The sequence below is a fragment of the Schistocerca americana genome, chromosome 2, assembly GCF_021461395.2.
Source record: "Schistocerca americana isolate TAMUIC-IGC-003095 chromosome 2, iqSchAmer2.1, whole genome shotgun sequence".
In the NCBI taxonomy this organism is placed as follows: Eukaryota; Metazoa; Arthropoda; class Insecta; order Orthoptera; family Acrididae; genus Schistocerca; species Schistocerca americana.
This window is the reverse complement of record NC_060120.1, coordinates 448,816,425-448,836,559: the sequence shown is the minus strand read 5'-3', so window position 1 is coordinate 448,836,559 and position 20,135 is coordinate 448,816,425. Positions and strand designations below refer to the sequence as shown.

At 40.1% G+C, this 20,135-nt stretch overlaps 1 protein-coding gene across 10 annotated transcripts in view; it reads right to left on the bottom strand.

Moving 5' to 3' along the window:
* Window positions 1-20,135, bottom strand: part of LOC124596098 (probable low-specificity L-threonine aldolase 2) — a 269,257-nt gene that overhangs the window by 125,078 nt on the left and 124,044 nt on the right. For 7 of the 10 annotated variants that reach the window (XM_047135097.1, XM_047135096.1, XM_047135103.1 and 4 more), the window contains 3 exons: window positions 19,383-19,509; window positions 4,182-4,265; window positions 3,993-4,081 (listed from right to left, as the gene is read on the bottom strand). In XM_047135097.1, coding sequence (XP_046991053.1) covers window positions 3,993-4,081; window positions 4,182-4,265; window positions 19,383-19,509 — 300 coding nt within the window. The remainder of the gene's footprint in view (window positions 1-3,992; window positions 4,082-4,181; window positions 4,266-19,382; window positions 19,510-20,135) is intronic. The other 3 variants (XM_047135104.1, XM_047135100.1, XM_047135099.1) reach the window with 1 other exon arrangement.

Sequence of the window (20,135 nt, the reverse complement as noted above, 5' to 3'; positions counted from 1 at the left end):
ACTGAGTCAGGTATAAAGGTCTTCAATAAGCTCTCAATCAATATAAAAAAGGAAATAAATAATGTACAGGTTTTCAAAAGGAAACTAAACCTATTCTTCATCGAACAAACTTTCTATAAAATGAATGAATACTTAAAGTTATAAGGTATAAGAGTGGGGGAAACTGCCTAAGAAAAGCACTCCCTTGAAGATAAAGTGTGATGCTGTTACTTGTAGTTTAACTGAAATTGTTGTGATAGAATGTAAATTTATCTATGTCATTAAGAGAAAATGTGAACTCGCATGTATCCCACACTCTTGAGCATTCACTTAAACCTCTTCTTAAGGAATGCAGTTAAAATTTGTATTTAATCCAAACCATGGCCATGAAGCAAAATCACCTGTTTATATATGTCAGTAGCATAAAAATATGGCACTGTTACTTATTCTATTATTTTAAACAGTCACCTAAATTGTTTTTGGCATAATGCAGGCTTTAATACTGCGTGCAAGTAATTGTTCTTGGTAAATAAACAAATGTCTGTGCAATGTGATGTATAAATGTTCATGTACTACTGTATTGTATCAATTGACTTGTCCTATATTAATTGCACACTGTTTGTACAATATGTAATCAACAGGACCAAATAAATAAGTAAAAATAAACTTCATATGATTTTCTATATGATGGGTTATGTTTCAGGCAAAAACACGTAAAAAGAAATTAATTTGTCAATACTCTGTATGTACAGTTAAAATTACTCTCCTTTTAAAAATATTTGAAATTACAAAATTTCTGGCATACCTAAAATTCATATTATTAATTGCACAATCTAACATTAATTATTAAATTTATTTCTGGATTAAAAAATAGTAAATGTCATGTGACTAGGGCCTCCCGTCAGGTAGACCGTTCGCCAGGTGCTAGCACTTCGACGACTTGCATGTCGATGGGGATGAAATGATGATGATTAGGACAACACAACACCCAGTTCCTGAGCACAGAAAATCTCTGACCCAGCTGGGAATCGAACCCAGGTCCTTAGGATTGACATTCTGTCATGCTGACCACTCAGCTACTGGGGGCGGACATTTCTGGATTAATTTATAAGGTAATGATATATTATGGTTAAGATTCTTCTTTGGTCAAGAAAGTTTGTAAACTCTTTTGCTTTGTAAACTCTTTGGAATATTGTGAGTACATCAGTATGTAGGCAGCAGAATGATCTGGTATTTATGCCAGGGCCAAACCGAAACAGTATTTGTGTAGATGAATTTTGAATCTTGTCTACAACAAAGTGAATTCATGTTCTGAAGTGGAATTGTGAATTCGGTGTGATACAAAAGAATGGGATAAAATAAAAGGATATTCAAAGCAACAGGCAAACCATCAGTTATTCAGTTCAACAGGAACCCACAACATTATAAAAATTACAGCCTCAGGACTGTAAAGTCTTGGGGCCAACAACAATGAGATAATGAAGATAAGTAAAAAGTTTTCCTTTCATAATCTTATGCCTCTCGAAGCTTTCAAAATTCGTGCAAAGACAGACAATTTTAATAGTGATGTGTGGGAGGGTAAGATTCGCACTCCACTAATGAAATCCACGATAGGTACAGTGCGTGGTGTATTAGCTAAATTCAGTCCCTTATTAAGGGCTGAAAGGGCTCCTTCATCCAGATTCTTGTTCAACAGGTTGATGACAGTGCATGCTGTTCCATGTGATGACACCAATTTTTGTGTGGTTGCAAGTTTCTCAAATTTCTTTGTTTTGCTATTGTGTTGCTATTGTGAGATTGCAGTTATACAGGGTGAACATTAATAAAACCAATGAACTGCATTTATGGATTACTGACTGGAAATAGAAGGAAAAAGGTCCCATAAACATGTGTCCAGAAATGTATTGTTGCCATGGTAGATGGTGCTGGTGGTGCCACCATTCCCTTAGTAGCATAAACATTGTGGTGAGTATTTCTGTCTATTCTCTGCATCAAGAGCTCACTTCCATTCACCACAAAGATTACATCTGCTGTCATGGTTGGAGGTCTTCTCACATAATCTTATTTCCACAGATTCTTTAATTAGAGAATGCCAGTGATAGAAGCCTGGGACAAAATTTTTGCTTTGTCAAACAATATTTTGTGTCTGTATGGCTACACACAGCAACTGCAGATTTCTCCACTTATTGATTTCTAATATACTATTGATAATCTGAACAGCACAGATGGACTGACTGATGTAATTGCTTTTGCACTCACAATGAGTGTTATAAATCCCAGTCTAAGACTGTCCATAACAGAGCATAGCATCTCCTATATCTTCTTAGGAGGTCATAAAATAGGTCTTACATCTGTTGCCCTGTAAAGAACAGTCCTGACCTCGAGGTCCCTGGATTTGTAACATTCCTTGTGAGTTTGCAAGCAATTACAATGGTCAGTCAATCTGTACAATGGTCAGTCAATCTGTAACATTTCCAATAAAACACAAAATATTTTTTGACAAAATAAACGTGCTGTCTCAAGCTCCTACACAATGGGATTCTGTAATTTAAGAGGCTTTAGGAGTAAAAATGTTTGAGAAGAACTTCAACTGTACTGCACACATGATCTTAGTGGAAGTGAGCTCTCAATGCAGAGAAGAGGCAGACATATTCATCGCAATATTTACACTACTACAGGAACAGTGACATGACCTGTACAGACACTGACAAAACACCTGCACCAGTGTTACGCAATTACCGATGGAACATAAGCCATCTATGGGCTATATAATTTCACCACAGCAGATATTTAGACAGCCAGGTGTTCCTGATAAAGACAATGGAGGTAATCATCGCAAACTCGAAGCTTTTACTCTGAACTGATGGGGCAAGAAGTCCAGGAATGTTTTATACAAAATTATTAATTCTTTTTGCAAATTTAAAATGACATTAAAAAGATAATTGAGATTCAGCTTTTGTCTTGTGTTGATTGAGACTTTCCCAATTGATTAGTTGTATAAATGGTTTTCAGGCGAGACATCAAACATCATCATGAAATCCCCACAATATTTTGTTAGCACAATTTCATGACATTTTCAGGTATGATGGTCTATGACAGATTACAGTCATGCCCACATGACTGCCAACTCCAGCTTCGGTCCGGAATGCAACCATCACGTCGCCTGGCCCAAGATGCTGGAGTTGGCAGTCATGTTTATGTGAGGTGTGCTTGCTTGTGTGTGTGGAGGGTGTGTGTTTCTCTTTTGCTGATGAAGACTGTGGCTGAAAGCTTTATGTAAGTGTCTTTTAATTGTTACTGTCTGCAATTTAACATGTCTTCTTTACAATAAGTTACAATCTATCTTTTCCTACATTGTTAACCATGTATATAATTATGGAACATATGTATTGGTATGTCAGCTTTACGTAATAATCTTCCTGAATTCTTCCGTAGAATGAGTCACATTGCCACATGGGATTAAGCCACAGGACAATACTGAGTGCAAGCACACTAGCTGTTGCATCCTCAGACCATTACAATGAGAGAAATTTCTAAGTGCATAGCAGCAGAGCTGAGCTTTTTGGTCATATGCTGCTGTCACCTCAGTTTGTTATTTACCTGCACGCCAAGGAATTTCAAACATGGAGTTTCATTTATTGCGAACTTCTGGTACATGTAATTCATTTCTTTATTTGCATTAAATAGTTTTTGTTTATCTTCTATTGGTAGTTCAATAATTACTTTAATATACTGGAATTTTTCCATAAAAATAGTTGCTTGCATCTGTAACAACAAAGCTCTGTTTACAAAACACCACTCTATGGCATACAGGTTTACAATGAACACTGCTGCTTGCCCTTTAGTTAACATTAAGTGTGGCTAATGAGGTATTTTTTAAACTTTCTTTTAAATTGGTATGGCTTCCCAATCCAATTACCTTATCCTGAACACTTTGCAATTTCTGCATATCAGTCACTACAACTTATGGTGTATCTTTACATAACAGATGGTGGTTCAGTGAGAGGACATACATGTGCTGCTGATCCCTGCTCATATTTGTAAATATGAGACTTGTCACCAGCTATGAGTTCAGTTCCTCTTCGACTGCAATGAACCATAACTGAAACACAAAGGGAGTATGCAAGCAAAAACACATGAACTGTCTAATGGCACAAAAATGTATGTCCTCAGACATTATGCACAAACTTTTATGAACTTACTTGCAAGTAGATTGGCCATAGTACCACTGGGGACAAATAGTCCAGCTTCTTTCCCAAATAATGCAGCTGCTCTTCGTTCCAAAGCTGAAAGTATTTAAATTTTGTGATTTCCTGTCTACATCATTTTTCACAGTACTAACATAGAAGTCTGCTTGCAGGAAAATACATAAAAATAGTTGCAATGGCAAGTAGGTTGATTGAAATATGAGTAACTCAAATTCAACAATTACTGTAACACTCATATTAAGTTTAATAGATATCCAGTAAAGTTATTTGAAGTACAACAAATTAATCTTCACTTGTGCTACATGTCGCAAATGAACCAATCAGAATGAAAGGGAGCATCTCGTGCGCTTCGCCACCTGTAAGACTCATTGTACAAATCCACTCTCAAATAGTCCAACATACCGACAATTAACTTACTGAAATTTCGAAAGTCAGTTTACCACAATGTTGCATACAAAGCTCCAGTTCCTCATATGTACTGTTGTTTATTAGAACTAGATATTTATGCAAAGCTCTCTGTCCTTTTGTCAGACTGTGTAGCTGTCTTCAGATTCATATATATTAGCTTACTTTCACCAGTAAAAATAATCCTACTCCAAGTCACATTAGTACCGCAACATTCAAAAACTTATTTGATATGATGATGTACACCAATCTACAGGCCCTGGGATTTAGCACCAATTTTTGTAAACATAGCCACTTCCTATTTTTTGTTACTGTTTCTATAATAGCATGATATTGTTTCTATTACAGCATGATACTTTCATCCATGTAGATCTATCTGTTCAATTTCTGTAATTTCAGAGCGGTTTTCTCAGAAATTTAACACATCTGCTTATATTCCACTAGCTCTTTCAGATGTAATTGTATTTATTGTACAACTCTGTCTTTCAGAAAAATATACTTTGAAGAGTGACTACCGAAAAACGATGGAAATCACCATGTTACTATGTATACTGTTTTGGTCAAATTAGATCCCATTATCATATCTGCATGCAAGTAACAGCTTATTTAAAAGCAATCAGATACAGACCACCCCAAACATAGTGCAGCTGAATGAGGGGTGATACATCTGTCACACACAGCTGTAAATGCTTGTCTTTCTAGAGCAACTCTCTGTACTCTCATTGATTTGTACCACATGATGTTACATCCAAAACTTATTAAGCACACGATTTTCACACTAATGTGAGGTGACGTCTCACCAGTATGAACAAATGATTAATTTAACTTCATTACCCATTGTTACCTATACTCTCAATTGTAATTACATTTTTACATTTTTTGACAGGTGACATTTGAGCTCTGTACATGGATTAAAAATACAAATTACCATTCCTGATAATTGATGTCCAAAGTACTGCACCAGTTCTAAAATTTTACTTTCATGACTATACATGTATCAGAAATACAAAGTGACTGACAGCTAGCTGCTTACAGGACAGCTACCATAGCAACAACTAATCATAGCACAGTTGTCAATCACTCTGCTACCTTTGGTGCTGGTTACCTGTCAGCTGCAGACGAAAATTGCTGTCTATAACATAATTGTTGTGGTTTGTTCCTATATGTTTTGTTTCTTGGTGTCGTATATTTCCTTTAGTGAATTAATGAAGTTAATAGCATAATTGCTAATGAAAGTGATAAGACTATTATGATCTTGTAACAAGAGCACAATACCCAACATCCTGCTATAGCACTTAGCAATGAATTTCTTGCAAATAAACTTTCAGATTTGCCAGCAGATAACACTGTGCAAGTGCCACAATATTTCATTAACCCAACTGTTCGCCAGATTCAGGTGGCGGTAGTTGCTGACATCACTGCTGCAATCTAAAACTGGTGCAATTGTGTAGTGGCATCAAAATTTATCAGGCCAAAAGCAGGAATTAAACATGCTCTGTTGGATGGAAATTATGGTCTTAGTGCCCCCAGCTGGGAGCCAAAGAGAGGTTCCCTGCATGTGCACTGTGGGAAAGATTGTGCTGCTGGACATGCCAACAATTAAAAGTTCTATTAACTCCTGGCAATGCGCCTTGCCGGGTAACAAACACATCAGAGGATCTTGTTTCTCCTGTTTCAATATAATGACAGCCAGTGCTGGATACCAGGCAGTGCTTAGCTGAAATCTGGTATCCATTTTATTAACACTGCCTGCTGTACAGATATGTATGGCCTCTTGCACAATGTGGTAGAGTCTTACGCCCTCTGGTACATAGAGCACTTGTGGGCTTAGCCCTGAAAGCCTGACATGTAACCTGCAACACCTAACAATAGTGTTCAATCAGAACAGTTATTCTGATAAGCAGATATGCAATGCATTGTGATATAAGCATATTCAATGTAGGGATGTAAATGAAGATGCTGAGGCACCTGGTCCAGTGGTTTCCTTGCCATGTTTTAGCACCATGTCTTCAGGAACAGAAAGACTCTTCAAGAGACACAATATAAATGTGTTTTTTGTCCACCAGTGAAACTGAGGACTTTGTTGTGCTCTGTCAAAGACAATTTTGGCATTAGAAAATCCGGCTTATGTACGATCTCATGCACCTGTGGGAAATCTTATACTGGGCTGATATACCACACTGTGCAACATTGTTGTGTTGAACACCATCAATTTACACGCCTGGGCCAACCCGATAAATCTGCAATAGCAGAGAATTTCCTAAATACAAAACATTGCACGTTTCACAAGAAGACTCAAGCTGTATCATTCTGGGATTGCAGTTTTTAAGGAGGCCATAAATATCATTCAGGGCCAATCCTGTCAACAAGGATGCAAGATTTCATCTAAGCACTATCTGGAATACAGCAGTTGCTGCCATTAAATTAAAACAGGACAAAGAAGATCCTCCAATGTACAACCCGACACAGTGCATTGCCAAGAGTTAATCCTGCTGTTAACCACCGGAGTATTCAGCAACACTGTCGTTGCTCACAGTGCACATGTGGAGGGCCTCTCTTTGGTTCCCAGTAGCAGACAATATGAGAGCCTTCCCTTGCATGCATAATCCCTGTTCCTGGCTCAATAAATTTTGATGTCACCATGTGATTACCAACAGCTGCATCTTGCAGCAGTTATTACAGCAACTACCACCATCTGAACATGTTGAACAGTTGTGTCACAAAATATTGTGGGATTTGCGTAACATTATCCAGCAGCAAACCTGAGAAGTGTATTCTAAACAGCTCTGTTGCGAAAACCTGAAAAGTCACAATGAATTTCTTGTGCAGCATGTGGAACATGAAGTTGAAGAATCAAAAATTGTAGTAATTGCTTGGAATCAAATGCATACTGCCATAATGCTACATTTGCAAACAGATGAAAATGGCCACAGTGACCAAAACCAGTGGAGGTGATTGAAAATAAAAGTGAAAGTTACTGAAATAATGAGCAACCAGTTGCACGGAAAAAATTTATTTCCTTAACTTGTTTCAGTCACTTTGTGCCCTTCTTCAGAAGGTTATAACTATTGCCTTATTTGCAAGTGTCAACAATACAATGCAGGCAGCATATGCTGTGATCATGTTGGTCGTAGCTCCTTTTTCTTTTGCAGACTGTTTCAAAAAATACAACTACAGTTGCTGAAGATGGATAAAATATTAAAAAAGTGGAACTGCTGCAGCTATTTGATTTCAGGACTTTGAAATGAGTTATTCATGATCTTAATTCTTTCCTTTCCAAACTTTGCTTCCTACTTCTGCTCTTTACTGTCAGACTGCTCCTGTACTAGTTGTGTTGTACAAATACCGTTGCCTATTTCCACAGCACTCATGACAGATAGCAATGTACAATATGGAGGGGCACTCCACTATTTTCAAGGCCAGAGTATTGGTTGGTGTTGAAGTCATTACATGGTTGCAGGTTCTAATGAAGTGATACTGTATTTTGCCACATCTGATGAGTACTGACTCTATGCCACTGTTATATCAGTAGTCAATACATTGACAACATTGTGGTAGATTGTGTCCCCCAACAATAATGGCCCAGGACACAGAGATTGTTTATTGCTCATTCTGCGAACAGAAGAAAATGTTTGATCTGAATTTACCACATCAGCTGTGACTCGTAGCTTAGCTCGAGGAGATTACTTCATTCACTCATTCACCCATCCATTGCATTTCATAAATCTTGTTATGCAGGAGAGCTTTCAGGAATGAGAAACAGGCCAAGTGACCCATAAAAAGGCAGTGATGGCCACTGCAAAGCTACGTCTCTATAGTGCATTAAGATTAGCTCCTAACCATAACACAAGCTCAGGTTGTAAGCTTAGACATTTATCAGAAGGACACAAAATTTATAATTGTAGAAATATACCAATATGTACTTAAATTAAAGTCTATTTTTATAAGGCTATGCTGCTGCAATGCATTTCCAAATACCACATACAAACAAATATTTTGTGGTGTAAATATGTTAATATTCTACATCTACATTTATACTCCGCAAGCCACCCAACGGTGTGTGGTGGAGGGCACTTTACGTGCCACTGTCATTACCTTCCTTTTCTGTTCCAGTCGCGTATGGTTCGCAGGAAGAAAGACTGTCTGAAAGCCTCTGTGCGCACTCGAATCTCTCTAATTTTACATTCGTGATCTCCTCGGGAGGTATAAGTAGGGGGAAGCAATATATTCGATACCTCATCCAGAAACGCACCCTCTTGAAACCTGGCGAGCAAGCTACACCACGATGCAGAGCGCCTCTCTTGCAGAGTCTGCCATTTGAGTTTGCTAAACATCTCTGTAGCGCTATCATGGTTACCAAATAACCCTGTGACGAAACGCGCCACTCTTCTTTGGTTCTTCTTTATCTCCTCCGTCAACCCGATCTGGTACAGATCCCACACTGATGAGCAATACTCAAGTATAGGTCAAACGAGTGTTTTGTAAGCCACCTCCTTTGTTGATGGACTACATTTTCTAAGGACTCTCCCAATGAATCTCAACCTGGTATCCGCCTTACAAACAATTAATTTTATATGATCATTCCACTTCAAATCATTCCGCATGCATACTCCCAGATATTTTACAGAAGTAACTGCTACCAGTGTTTGTTCCGCTATCCTGTAATCATACTATAAAGGATCCTTCTTTCTATGTATTCGCAATACGTTACATTTGTCTATGTTAAGGGTCAGTTGCCACTCCCTGCACCAAGTGCCTATCCGCTGCAGATCTTCCTGCATTTCGCTACAATTTTCTAATGCTGCAACTTCTCTGTATACTACAGCATCATCCGCGAAAAGCCGCATGGAACTTCCGACACTATCTACTAGGTCATTTATATATATTGTGAAAAGCAATGGTCCCATAACACTACCCTGTGGCTCGCCAGAGGTTACTTTAACGTCTGTAGACGTCTGTCCATTGATAACAACATGCTGTGTTCAGTTTGCCAAAAATTCTTCAATCCAGCCACACAGCTGGTCTGATATTCCGTAGGCTCTTACTTTGTTTATCATGCGACAGTGCGGAACTGTATCGAATGCCTTCTGGAAGTCAAGGAAAATAGCATCTACCTGGGAGCCTGTATCTAATATTTTCTGGGTCTCATGAACAAATAAAGCGAGTTGGGTCTCACATGATCGCTGTTTCCGGAATCCATGTTGATTCCTATAGAGTTATTCTGGGTTTCCAAAAACGACATGATACTCGAGCAAAAAACATGTTCTAAAATTCTACAACAAATTGACGTCAGAGATATAGGTCTATAGTTTTGCGCATCTGCTCGACGACCCTTCTTGAAGACTGGGACTACCTGTGCTCTTTTCCAATCATTTGGAACCTTCCTTTCCTCTAGAGACTTGCGGTACATGGCTGTTAGAAGGGGGCAAGTTCTTTTGCATACTCTGTGTAGAATCGAATTGGTATCCCGTCAGGTCCAGTAGACTTTCCTCTGTTGAGTGATTTCAGTTGCTTTTCTATTCCTTGGACACTTATTTCGATGTCAGCCATTTTTTCGTTTGTGCGAGGATTCAGAGAAGGAACTGCAGTGCGGTCTTCCTCTGTGAAACAGCTTTGGAAAAAGGTGTTTAGTATTTCAGCTTTACGCGTGTCATCCTCTGTTTCAATGCCATCATCATCCCGGAGTGTCTGGATATGCTGTTTCGAGCCACTTACTGATTTAACATAAGAACAGAACTTCCTAGGATTTTCTGTTAAGTCAGTACATAGAATTTTACTTTCGAATTCACTGAACGCTTCACGCATAGCCCTCCTTAGGCTAACTTTGGCTGCATTTAAACTTGGAGTGAAGCTCTCTTTGCTTTCGCAATAGTTTCCTAACTTTGTTGTTGAACCACGGTGGGTTTTTCCCGTCCCTCACAGTTTTACTTGGCACGTACCTGTCTAAAACGCATTTTACGATTGCCTTGAACTTTTTCCATAAACACTCAACATTGTCAGTGTTGGAACAGAAATTTTCGTTTTGATCTGTTAGGTAGTCTGAAATCTGCCTTCTACTACTCTTGCTAAACAGATAAACCTTCCTCCCTTTTTTTATATTCCTATTAACTTCCATAATCAGGGATGCTGCAACAGCCTTATGATCACTGATTTCCTGTTCTGCACTTACAGAGTCAAAAAGTTCGGGTCTGTTTGTTATTAGTAGGTCCAAGATGTTATCTCCACAAGTTGGTTCTCTGTTTAATTGCTCGAGGTAATTTTCGGATAGTGCACTCAGTATAATGTCACTCAATGCTCTGTCCCTACCACCCGTCCGAAACATCTGAGTGTCCCAGTCTATATATCTGGTAAATTGAAATCTCCACCTAAGACTATAACATGCTGAGAAAATTTATGTGAAATGTATTCCAAATTTTCGCTCAGTTGTTCTGCCACTAATGCTGCTGAGTCGGGAGGTCGGTAAAAGGAGCCAATTATTAACCTAGCTTGGTTGTTGAGTGTAACCTCCACCCATAATAATTCACAGGAACTATCCACTTCTACTTCACTACAGGATAAACTACTACTAACAGCGACAAACACGCCACCACCGTTCGCATACAATCTATCCTTTCTAAACACCGTCTGTGCCTTTGTAAAAATTTCGGCAGAATTTATCTCCGGCTTCAGCCAGCTTTCTGTACCTATAACGATTTCAGCTTCAGTGCTTTCTATCAGCGCCTGAAGTTCCGGTACTTTACCAATGCAGCTTCGACAGTTTACAATTACAATACCGATTGCTGCTTGTTCCCCGCATGTCCTGACTTTGCCCCGGTGGAAGGAAGCGACCACCTGCAGATGGGTGCACCCTGTACCCTTCATGGCATCCGGAAGGACCCTTTCCACATCTGGAATGACTCCCCCCGGTATGCACACGGAGTGCACATTGGTTTTCTTGCCTTCTCTTGCTGCCATATCCCTAAGGGGCCCCATTACGCGCCTGACGTTGGAGCTTCCAACTACCAGTAAGCCCACCCTCTGGGACCGCCCAGATCTTGCAGACTGAGGGGCAACCTCTGGAACAGGAAAAGCTGCCATGTCTGGCCGAAGATCAGTATCAGCCTGAGACAGAGCCTGAAACCGATTCGTCAGACAAATTGGAGAGGCCTTCCGTTCAGCCCTCCGGAATGTCTTTCGCCCCCTGCCACACCTTGAGACGACCTCCCACTCTACCACAGGTGAGGGATCAGCCTCAATGCGGGCAGTATCCCGGGCAACCACAGTCGTAGTCCGATCGGGGGATGCGTGGGACGAGCTGGCCGTCCCCGACAAACCCCCATCCGGACCCCCACAGTGATGCCCATTGGCAACAGCCTCAAGCTGTGTACCGAAGCCAACACTGCCTAAAGCTGGGAGTGAAGGAATGCCAACTCAGCCTGCATCCAAACACAGCAGTTGCAGTCCCTATCCATGCTGAAAACTGTTGTGCAAAGAACGTCTGAACTAATCTGCAGAGAGCACAAACAAATAGACACAAAATTTAAACTGTTATTAAAATACAAGATTGCCTAGTAAATGCAGTAATGCTGCTACTTGCACACTGCTGACACACTGCTCGGCGGCGGAAGGAGACTATGCGATTTTACACTATTCAGGTTCTAAAACGCGATGCTACTACTCTCAAATACTATAATACGCCCGAAATTTATGAATTAAACAATGCAAGTACCAAAAACACGCAAAGAAATTAAGAATTAAACTATGTAACAAATAAGTGAGCTAGGAGGACTTTCTGCTGGCAGTTGCTTATCCAATGTCGGCAGGGACCACACTGGCTGTGACCAACCGACACTGGCCGTTCAAAACAAAAACAGAAGACAGACGACTACTCGAATTTACATGATTCAGGTACTAAAACGCGATGCTACAACTCTCAAATACTATAATACACCCGAAATTTATGACTTAAACAATGCAAGTACCAAAAACACGCAACGAAATTAAGAATTAAACTATGTAACAAATAAGTGAGCTACGAGTATATGACTTTCTGCTGGCAGCTGCTTATCCAACGGCGGCAGGGACCACACTGTAGTTGAAAAAGGATAAAAATTAAACATTTAAAACCATGAATTTAGAAACAACTACATATAAAAAAATAAGTTAACTGGTTTTAAAAGCACTTCCATAGCAGAACTCCCCAGCAACAGCAACCAGAAAGTAAATCAATAAAAAGAAAGACGTTTTAAAGCAAAGGCCAGTAATTCTACTTTTTTTGGAAAGTCATTAAAAAACTTTCAGTCTTTGTCCTGAAAAAATATTCTACATATTGTTGATTACATTTGTGGTGAATTTGTAATTGCATAATATGAGTGACTGTAAGTGTAAGACAATGTTTCTGCAGTGAAACGGCTGCAGGCCTATTCAGCTACAATGTGGGTTGAGTCTGGTACTGTTGATTTGGGCTCTCTTGAGTAATATGCTTCCTTCATGACCAAACATCACAGTTTTTGAATAGTTCTTTAAAGACTCTATTGAGCACATTGTGGAGCTCTATATTCTATATCCTCTCACTCTGCTTCATTTTAATCCCATTAGATAAAGTGATTCTCTGTTTTCTGTTAGGAAGGTACGAGCTCATGGAAGTAAGGGAAATGTCATACTGCTTAAGTTTGCTGAGTAGAAATTTGTGGTTGACATTATTAAAGATCACCTGAAACCACATGTGGTTCACTTTTTACAATTTAAGTCTCCCAGGACTTAATTTGTGAGGTCAACAGTATATGACTAACACATCAGATGAATTCTCAGTTGCGCATAATGACTACCATCGGATGTAGAATGGGATGACGACAATGAAAATTTGTGCCCGACTAGGTCTGAAACTTGGATTTCCCACTTATCGTGAGCAGTTGCTTTACCATTTGGCTATCCATGTGCAACTCATGGCCAGATCCAAACTTCCATACGTTGTCAACCATACGTCTATGGTCTGTATTCACACATCCGTTATGTGTATTCCTGTACAGATGATCTGATGTGTTTCATAATGACTGTGGTTGCCACAGTGCGTGGTCATCAGAATAGCACAGGCACTGCAGTATCATATTTATCTGCCGATACTTGACATGCAACTTTCAAGCACAACAACAGATCTGTACGGGAATACACATAATGGATATGTGAGTACAGATCACAGACATATGGTTGACGACATATGGAAGTTTGGGTTTGGCCGTGAGTCGTGCATGGATAGCAAAATGGCAAGGCGACCACTCGTGATGAGCAGGAAATCTGGGTTTGAGTCCTGGTCTGGCACATATTTTCATTGTCATCATTCCATTCTACAGCCAATGGTAGTCATCATTCGCAACTGCAAATTCATCTGATGTGTTTCACAATGGGTGTGATCACCGCAGTTCATTGTCATCAGAATAACACGGGTACTGCAGTATCGTATTTATCTGCCGATACCGAGCATGTGACTTTCAGCACAATGTCTGATCTGTATGGGAATACACATAATGGATGTGCAAATACAGATCATAGACATATGGTTGACGACATACGGAAGTTTGGGTCTGGCCGTGAGTTGTTAATGGATAGCCAAATGGTAAGGCACCCGCTCGCACTAATAGGGAAATCCGAGTTTGAGTCCCGGTCCGGCACAAATTTACATTGTCCTCATTCCATTCTATAGCTGATGGTAGTAATTATTTGCAATTGTGAATGCATCTGATGTGTTTTGTAACGGCTGTGGTCACCACAGTGCATCGTCATCAGAATAACTCATGCACTGCAGTATTGTATATGACTAAGTTTTTGAGAGGACTGGAATAAATTGGTAAACAATTAGTGGTCATTTTCTTATCCTCAGATTCCCTGTTGTATTTTAAAACTGCTTATTAAAGTTACCAAAATTTTTTTGAGTTATTGGTGGATCAGATTTGTTGGCAAAAATACATGTTCAAAGTCGGTGGTAGACAGAAAACATCTTCCGAAATTGTACTAAATGCTTTCTCTGAGAATTACTTTGAACAATTAGTTCATGAGCCCACACAAATTGTCAATGATTGTGAAAACACACTTGACCTCTTAGACACAAATAATCCTGATCTAATAGAGAACGTCATGACAGATACAGGGATTAGTGAAAACAAAGTCGTGTAGCAAGGCTCAAAACCATATCAACCAAAACCACTAGAAATAAACGCAAAAATATATCTGTTTAAAACAGCAAATAAAAATTTGCAGCCTTCCTAAGAGAGTCTCCATTCCTTCCAAGCTAATTATGCAAGTGTAGACCAGATATGGCTCAAATTCAAAGACACAGTATCGTCAGCAATAGATAGATTCATACCACATAAGTCAATAAGACTGATCCACCATGGTACACAAAACACATCAGAACACTGTTGTAGAAGCAATGAAAAAAGCATGCCAAATTCAGAACGCAAAATCCCCAATGCTGGCTAAGTTTCACGGAAGTTTGAAATTTAGTGCGGATGTCACTCTGAGATTCTTTTAATAGTTTCCACAATGAAATATTGTCTCAAAATATGGTAGAAAACCCAAAGAGGTTCTGGTCATATGTAAAGTATACCAGCGGAAAAAAACAGTCAATACCGTCATTGCGCAATAGTGATGGAAATGTTACCGATGATGGTACCACTGAACCGGAATTGGTAAATACAGTTTTCCATAATTCCTTCATGAAAGAAGATGAAGTAAATATTCCAGAATTCGAAACCAGAAGAGCTGTTAGCATGAGTGACATAAAAGTAGATATCTTAGGTGTTGCAAAACAACTCAAATCACTTAAGAAAGGCAAGTCTTCCAGTCCAGATGGTATACCAATTAGGTTCCTTCCAGAGTATCCAGACACAATAGCACCTTTCTTAGCAATCATATACAAGCACTCACTTGATGAAATGCCTGTTCCTAAAGACTGGATTAGTAGCTCAGGTCACACCAATATTCAAGAAGGGAAACAGGAATAACCCATTGAATTACAGACCCATACCACTGACCTCAATCTGCAGAGGTATTTTGGAGCATATACTGTACACAAACACTATGAATCACCTTGAAGAAAATGACTTATTGCTACATAACCAACATGGATTCAGAAAATATCATTCTTGTGCAACACAGCTAGCTCTTTATTCCCATGAAGTAATGAGTGCTGTCGACAAGGGATCTCAGATTTATTCCATATTTCTAGATTTCCAGAAGGCTTTTGATACCGTTCCTTACAAGCAACTATTAGTCAAATTGCATGTATATGGAGTATCATCTCAGTTGTGTGACTGGATTAGTGATTTCCTATCAGAGGGTTCACAGTTCGTAGTGACAGATGGTAACTCATTGAGTAGAACAGAAGTGATATCTGGCATTCCACAAAGTAGTGTCATAGGCCCTCTGCTGCTCCTGATTTATATAAATGATCTAGGTGATAATCTGAGCAGCCCACTTAGATAGTTTGTAGATGACGCTGTAATTTACTGTCTAGTAAAATCATCAGATGATCAATTCCAATTACAAAATGATCTAGAGAGAATTTCTGTATAGTGCGAAAAGTGGCAATTAGCACTAAACAAAGAAAAGTGCGAGGTCATCCACATGGGTACTAAAAGAAATCTGATAAATTTTGGGTATATGATAAATCACACAAATCTAAGGGCTGTCAATTCAACTAAATACCAAGGAATTACAATTATGAGCAACTTAAATTGGAAAGACCACATAGATAATATTGTGGGCAGGGTGGAACAAAGACTGGGCTTTGTTGGTAGAACACTTAGAAGATGCGACAAACTCACTAAAGAGACAGCTTGTCTGTCCTCTGCTGGAATATTACTGCACGGTATGGGATCCTTACCAGGTAGGATTGAGGGAGGACATCAAAAAAGTACAAAGAAGGGCAGCTCGTTTTGTGTTATCGTGCAATAGGGGTGAGAGTGTCACTGATATGATTCGCGAGTTGGGCTGGCAGTCACTGAAACAAAGGCGGTTTTCTTTGCAGCGAGATCTACACTCCTGGAAATTGAAATAAGAACACCGTGAATTCATTGTCCCAGGAAGGGGAAACTTTATTGACACATTCCTGGGGTCAGATACATCACATGATCACACTGACAGAACCACAGGCACATAGACACAGGCAACAGAGCATGCACAATGTCGGCACTAGTACAGTGTATATCCACCTTTCGCAGCAATGCAGGCTGCTATTCTCCCATGGAGATGATCGTAGAGATGCTGGATGTAGTCCTGTGGAACGGCTTGCCATGCCATTTCCACCTGGCACCTCAGTTGGACCAGCGTTCGTGCTGGACGTGCAGACCGCGTGAGACGACGCTTCATCCAGTCCCAAACATTCTCAATGGGGGACAGATCCGGAGATCTTGCTGGCCAGGGTAGTTGACTTACACATTCTAGAGCACGTTGGGTGGCACGGGATACATGCAGACGTGCATTGTCCTGTTGGAACAGCAAGTTCCCTTGCCGGTCTAGGAATGGTAGAACAATGGGTTCGATGACGGTTTGGATGTACCGTGCACTATTCAGTGTCCCCTCGACGATCACCAGTGGTGTACGGCCAGTGTAGGAGATCGCTCCCCACACCCCTCGATGCCGGGTGTTGGCCCTGTGTGCCTCGGTCGTATGCAGTCCTGATTGTGGCGCTCACCTGCACGGCGCCAAACACGCATACGACCATCATTGGCACCAAGGCAGAAGCGACTCTCATCGCTGAAGACGACACGTCTCCATTCGTCCCTCCATTCATGCCTGTCGCGACACCACTGGAGGCGGGCTGCACGATGTTGGGGCGTGAGCGGAAGACGGCCTAACGGTGTGCGGGACCGTAGCCCAGCTTCATGGAGACGGTTGCGAATGGTCCTCGCCAATACCCCAGGAGCAACAGTGTCCCTAATTTGCTGGGAAGTGGCGGTGCGGTTCCCTACGGCACTGCATAGGATCCTACGGTCTTGGCGTGCATCCGTGCGTCGCTGCGGTCCGGTCCCAGGTTGACGGGCACGTGCACCTTCCGCCGACCACTGGCGACAACATCGATGTACTGTGGAGACCTCACGCCCCACGTGTTGAGCAATTCGGCGGTACGTCCACCCGGCCTCCCGCATGCCCACTATACGCCCTCGCTCAAAGTCCGTCAACTGCACATACGGTTCACGTCCATGCTGTCGCGGCATGCTACCAGTGTTAAAGACTGCGATGGAGCTCCGTATGCCACGGCAAACTGGCTGACACTGACGGCGGCAGTGCACAAATGCTGCGCAGCTAGTGCCATTCGACGGCCAACACCGCGGTTCCTGGTGTGTCCGCTGTGCCGTGCGTGTGATCATTGCTTGTACAGCCCTCTCGCAGTGTCTGGAGCAAGTATAGTGGGTCTGACACACCGGTGTCAATGTGTTCTTTTTTCCATTTCCAGGAGTGTATTTACGAAATTTCAATCACAAACTTTCTCTTCTGAATGCGTAAATATTTTGTTGACACCTACCTACGTATGGAAAAATGATCATCATAATAAAATAAGAAAAATCAGTGCTCAAACGGAAAGATTTAGGTGTTCCTTTTTCCCACACGCCATTCAAGAGTGAAATGGTAGAGAAGTAGTATGAAAATGGTCCAATGAACCCTCTGCCAGGCACTTAAGTGTGAATTGCAGAGTAACCCTGTAGATGTAGATGTTTAAAGAGCTGGAACTTCCAAAGTTTTAAGTGTGTACCAGAAACCGAAACACAGTGAAAAGATTTAATGTTGTTTTGTAATCTCTTTCATTCACTGCATACTCAAATAGTGTTGTGGTAGATACAGCGTCCGTGAAAATAAAGCAAATTCTCATACATATGAAGATTTGTTATTAGTTCCTTGGCTTGCTGACATTGTTAGAGAGTAATCACAGGAAAAAGTTACAAGTTGTGTTGTGTAATCATATTCTGAATTCAAGTAGAAGGAGCTTTTATGACAGTCAATTCCCTACAGACTAAGTTCTTTGTCATCACAAATATTTAACCCATAAGTTTCTTCATCCCTGAGAACTATGGTGAAATCGTTATTGGGGATATTTCAAAACAGCATCCTCCTGGAGTTGTCCTCACCTTGAAGAATTACAAGGTGCCATATACAAAACAAGGGAGATGCACAAACCTATGGAATTCTATTTTCAGCAACAAGTAGCTGAGTAATTTGTGGTAATGGACTTGAAATGTTGCAGATTGGTGTAATTGCTACTTCCTTCCAACCAACAACTGCAATTCTTTCTATCAAGAATATATTGGGGGCATTCCTTCTAGTACTCCTGATTGATGATTTATTCTTCTAAGGTGGGTTTACAGTGTCCTCAAAGACAATCTGTATCATGTGCACCTCAAACTGAATCTAATATGCTTCTCATTCCTTGGGGAATTTGCATGCTTTTATTCTGATGAATTAGCCTTATGTGCATCCCTGCTGCACTATTGCTAGAAACTTTCTGAATCATTCATGAGAATTAGCACAAATACTCTCAACATCACACAGAGAGCGATGCAATACCAGTGCATTGTACGGAAAGTGAGGGCATATGTTGCACCTTGTCTCTCTCTGACTGTTACTGTTGTACACAGGAATTACAAGGAAACAAAACAAATCACGTAATCACATAAAAGTTCTGTCCACGCCGAATCTGTCACTAATTCCCATGACAACAAAACATTGCACGCTTCTTTCATGAAAATTTTATGATAATGTATGACTTTAAAAAGCCTAAGATTCAGTTACTTCACTGAAATATATGCACATACATACCTTTCACAGTAGGATCTTCTTCATAAACATCATCTCCAACTTCTGCATTGTACATTGCTTCTCTCATTGCCTTAGTAGGTACTGTTAATGTATCGCTCCGCAAATCAATCACATACATATCCTGGAACTTTAAAATTTGTTTTTAACTATGAAAATAGCACTTCATAACAATAACAGAAATTCCAGGAAGAAGCTATACATAAAATAAAGGAAATTAAATCACTCACCTATAGCAAATTGATGCATGGAGCACAAAGACACATAACAGAAAACAGTAGTCACACTAGCTTGCAATCACTAGCTCTTTTTCCAGCAAAAGTACACATTCAAAAAAACACACTACACAGATGTTCAGTTGTTGGCTAATCCTTATTAATGACAAATGTGTCAGTTAATATGACAGGATCAGAAATCTGACCTATCACATAGCATATAAGTTGTCATGTTGTTGCTCCTATCAAATCTTGGGCAAAGACAATTCTTAATAATGTTTGAGACATCTGATGATTGGTTGCAAATCTGAAAACTAGTTTTGGCACATAAACATTTTATAATGAAGCAAGTCCTTAGAACACCTTCCTCTACCATTGATGAAGAGATCGATACCATAGCATTTTCTTCATATTATAAACACGTTTCCAAATTTTGACCAAATCAGGTATACAAACAAACACTAACGACTTTGTCAGTGCAGGGAGTTATAATCCATACTATAATTAAACCAATGTTGTCACTGAATAGAAAAATGTTATA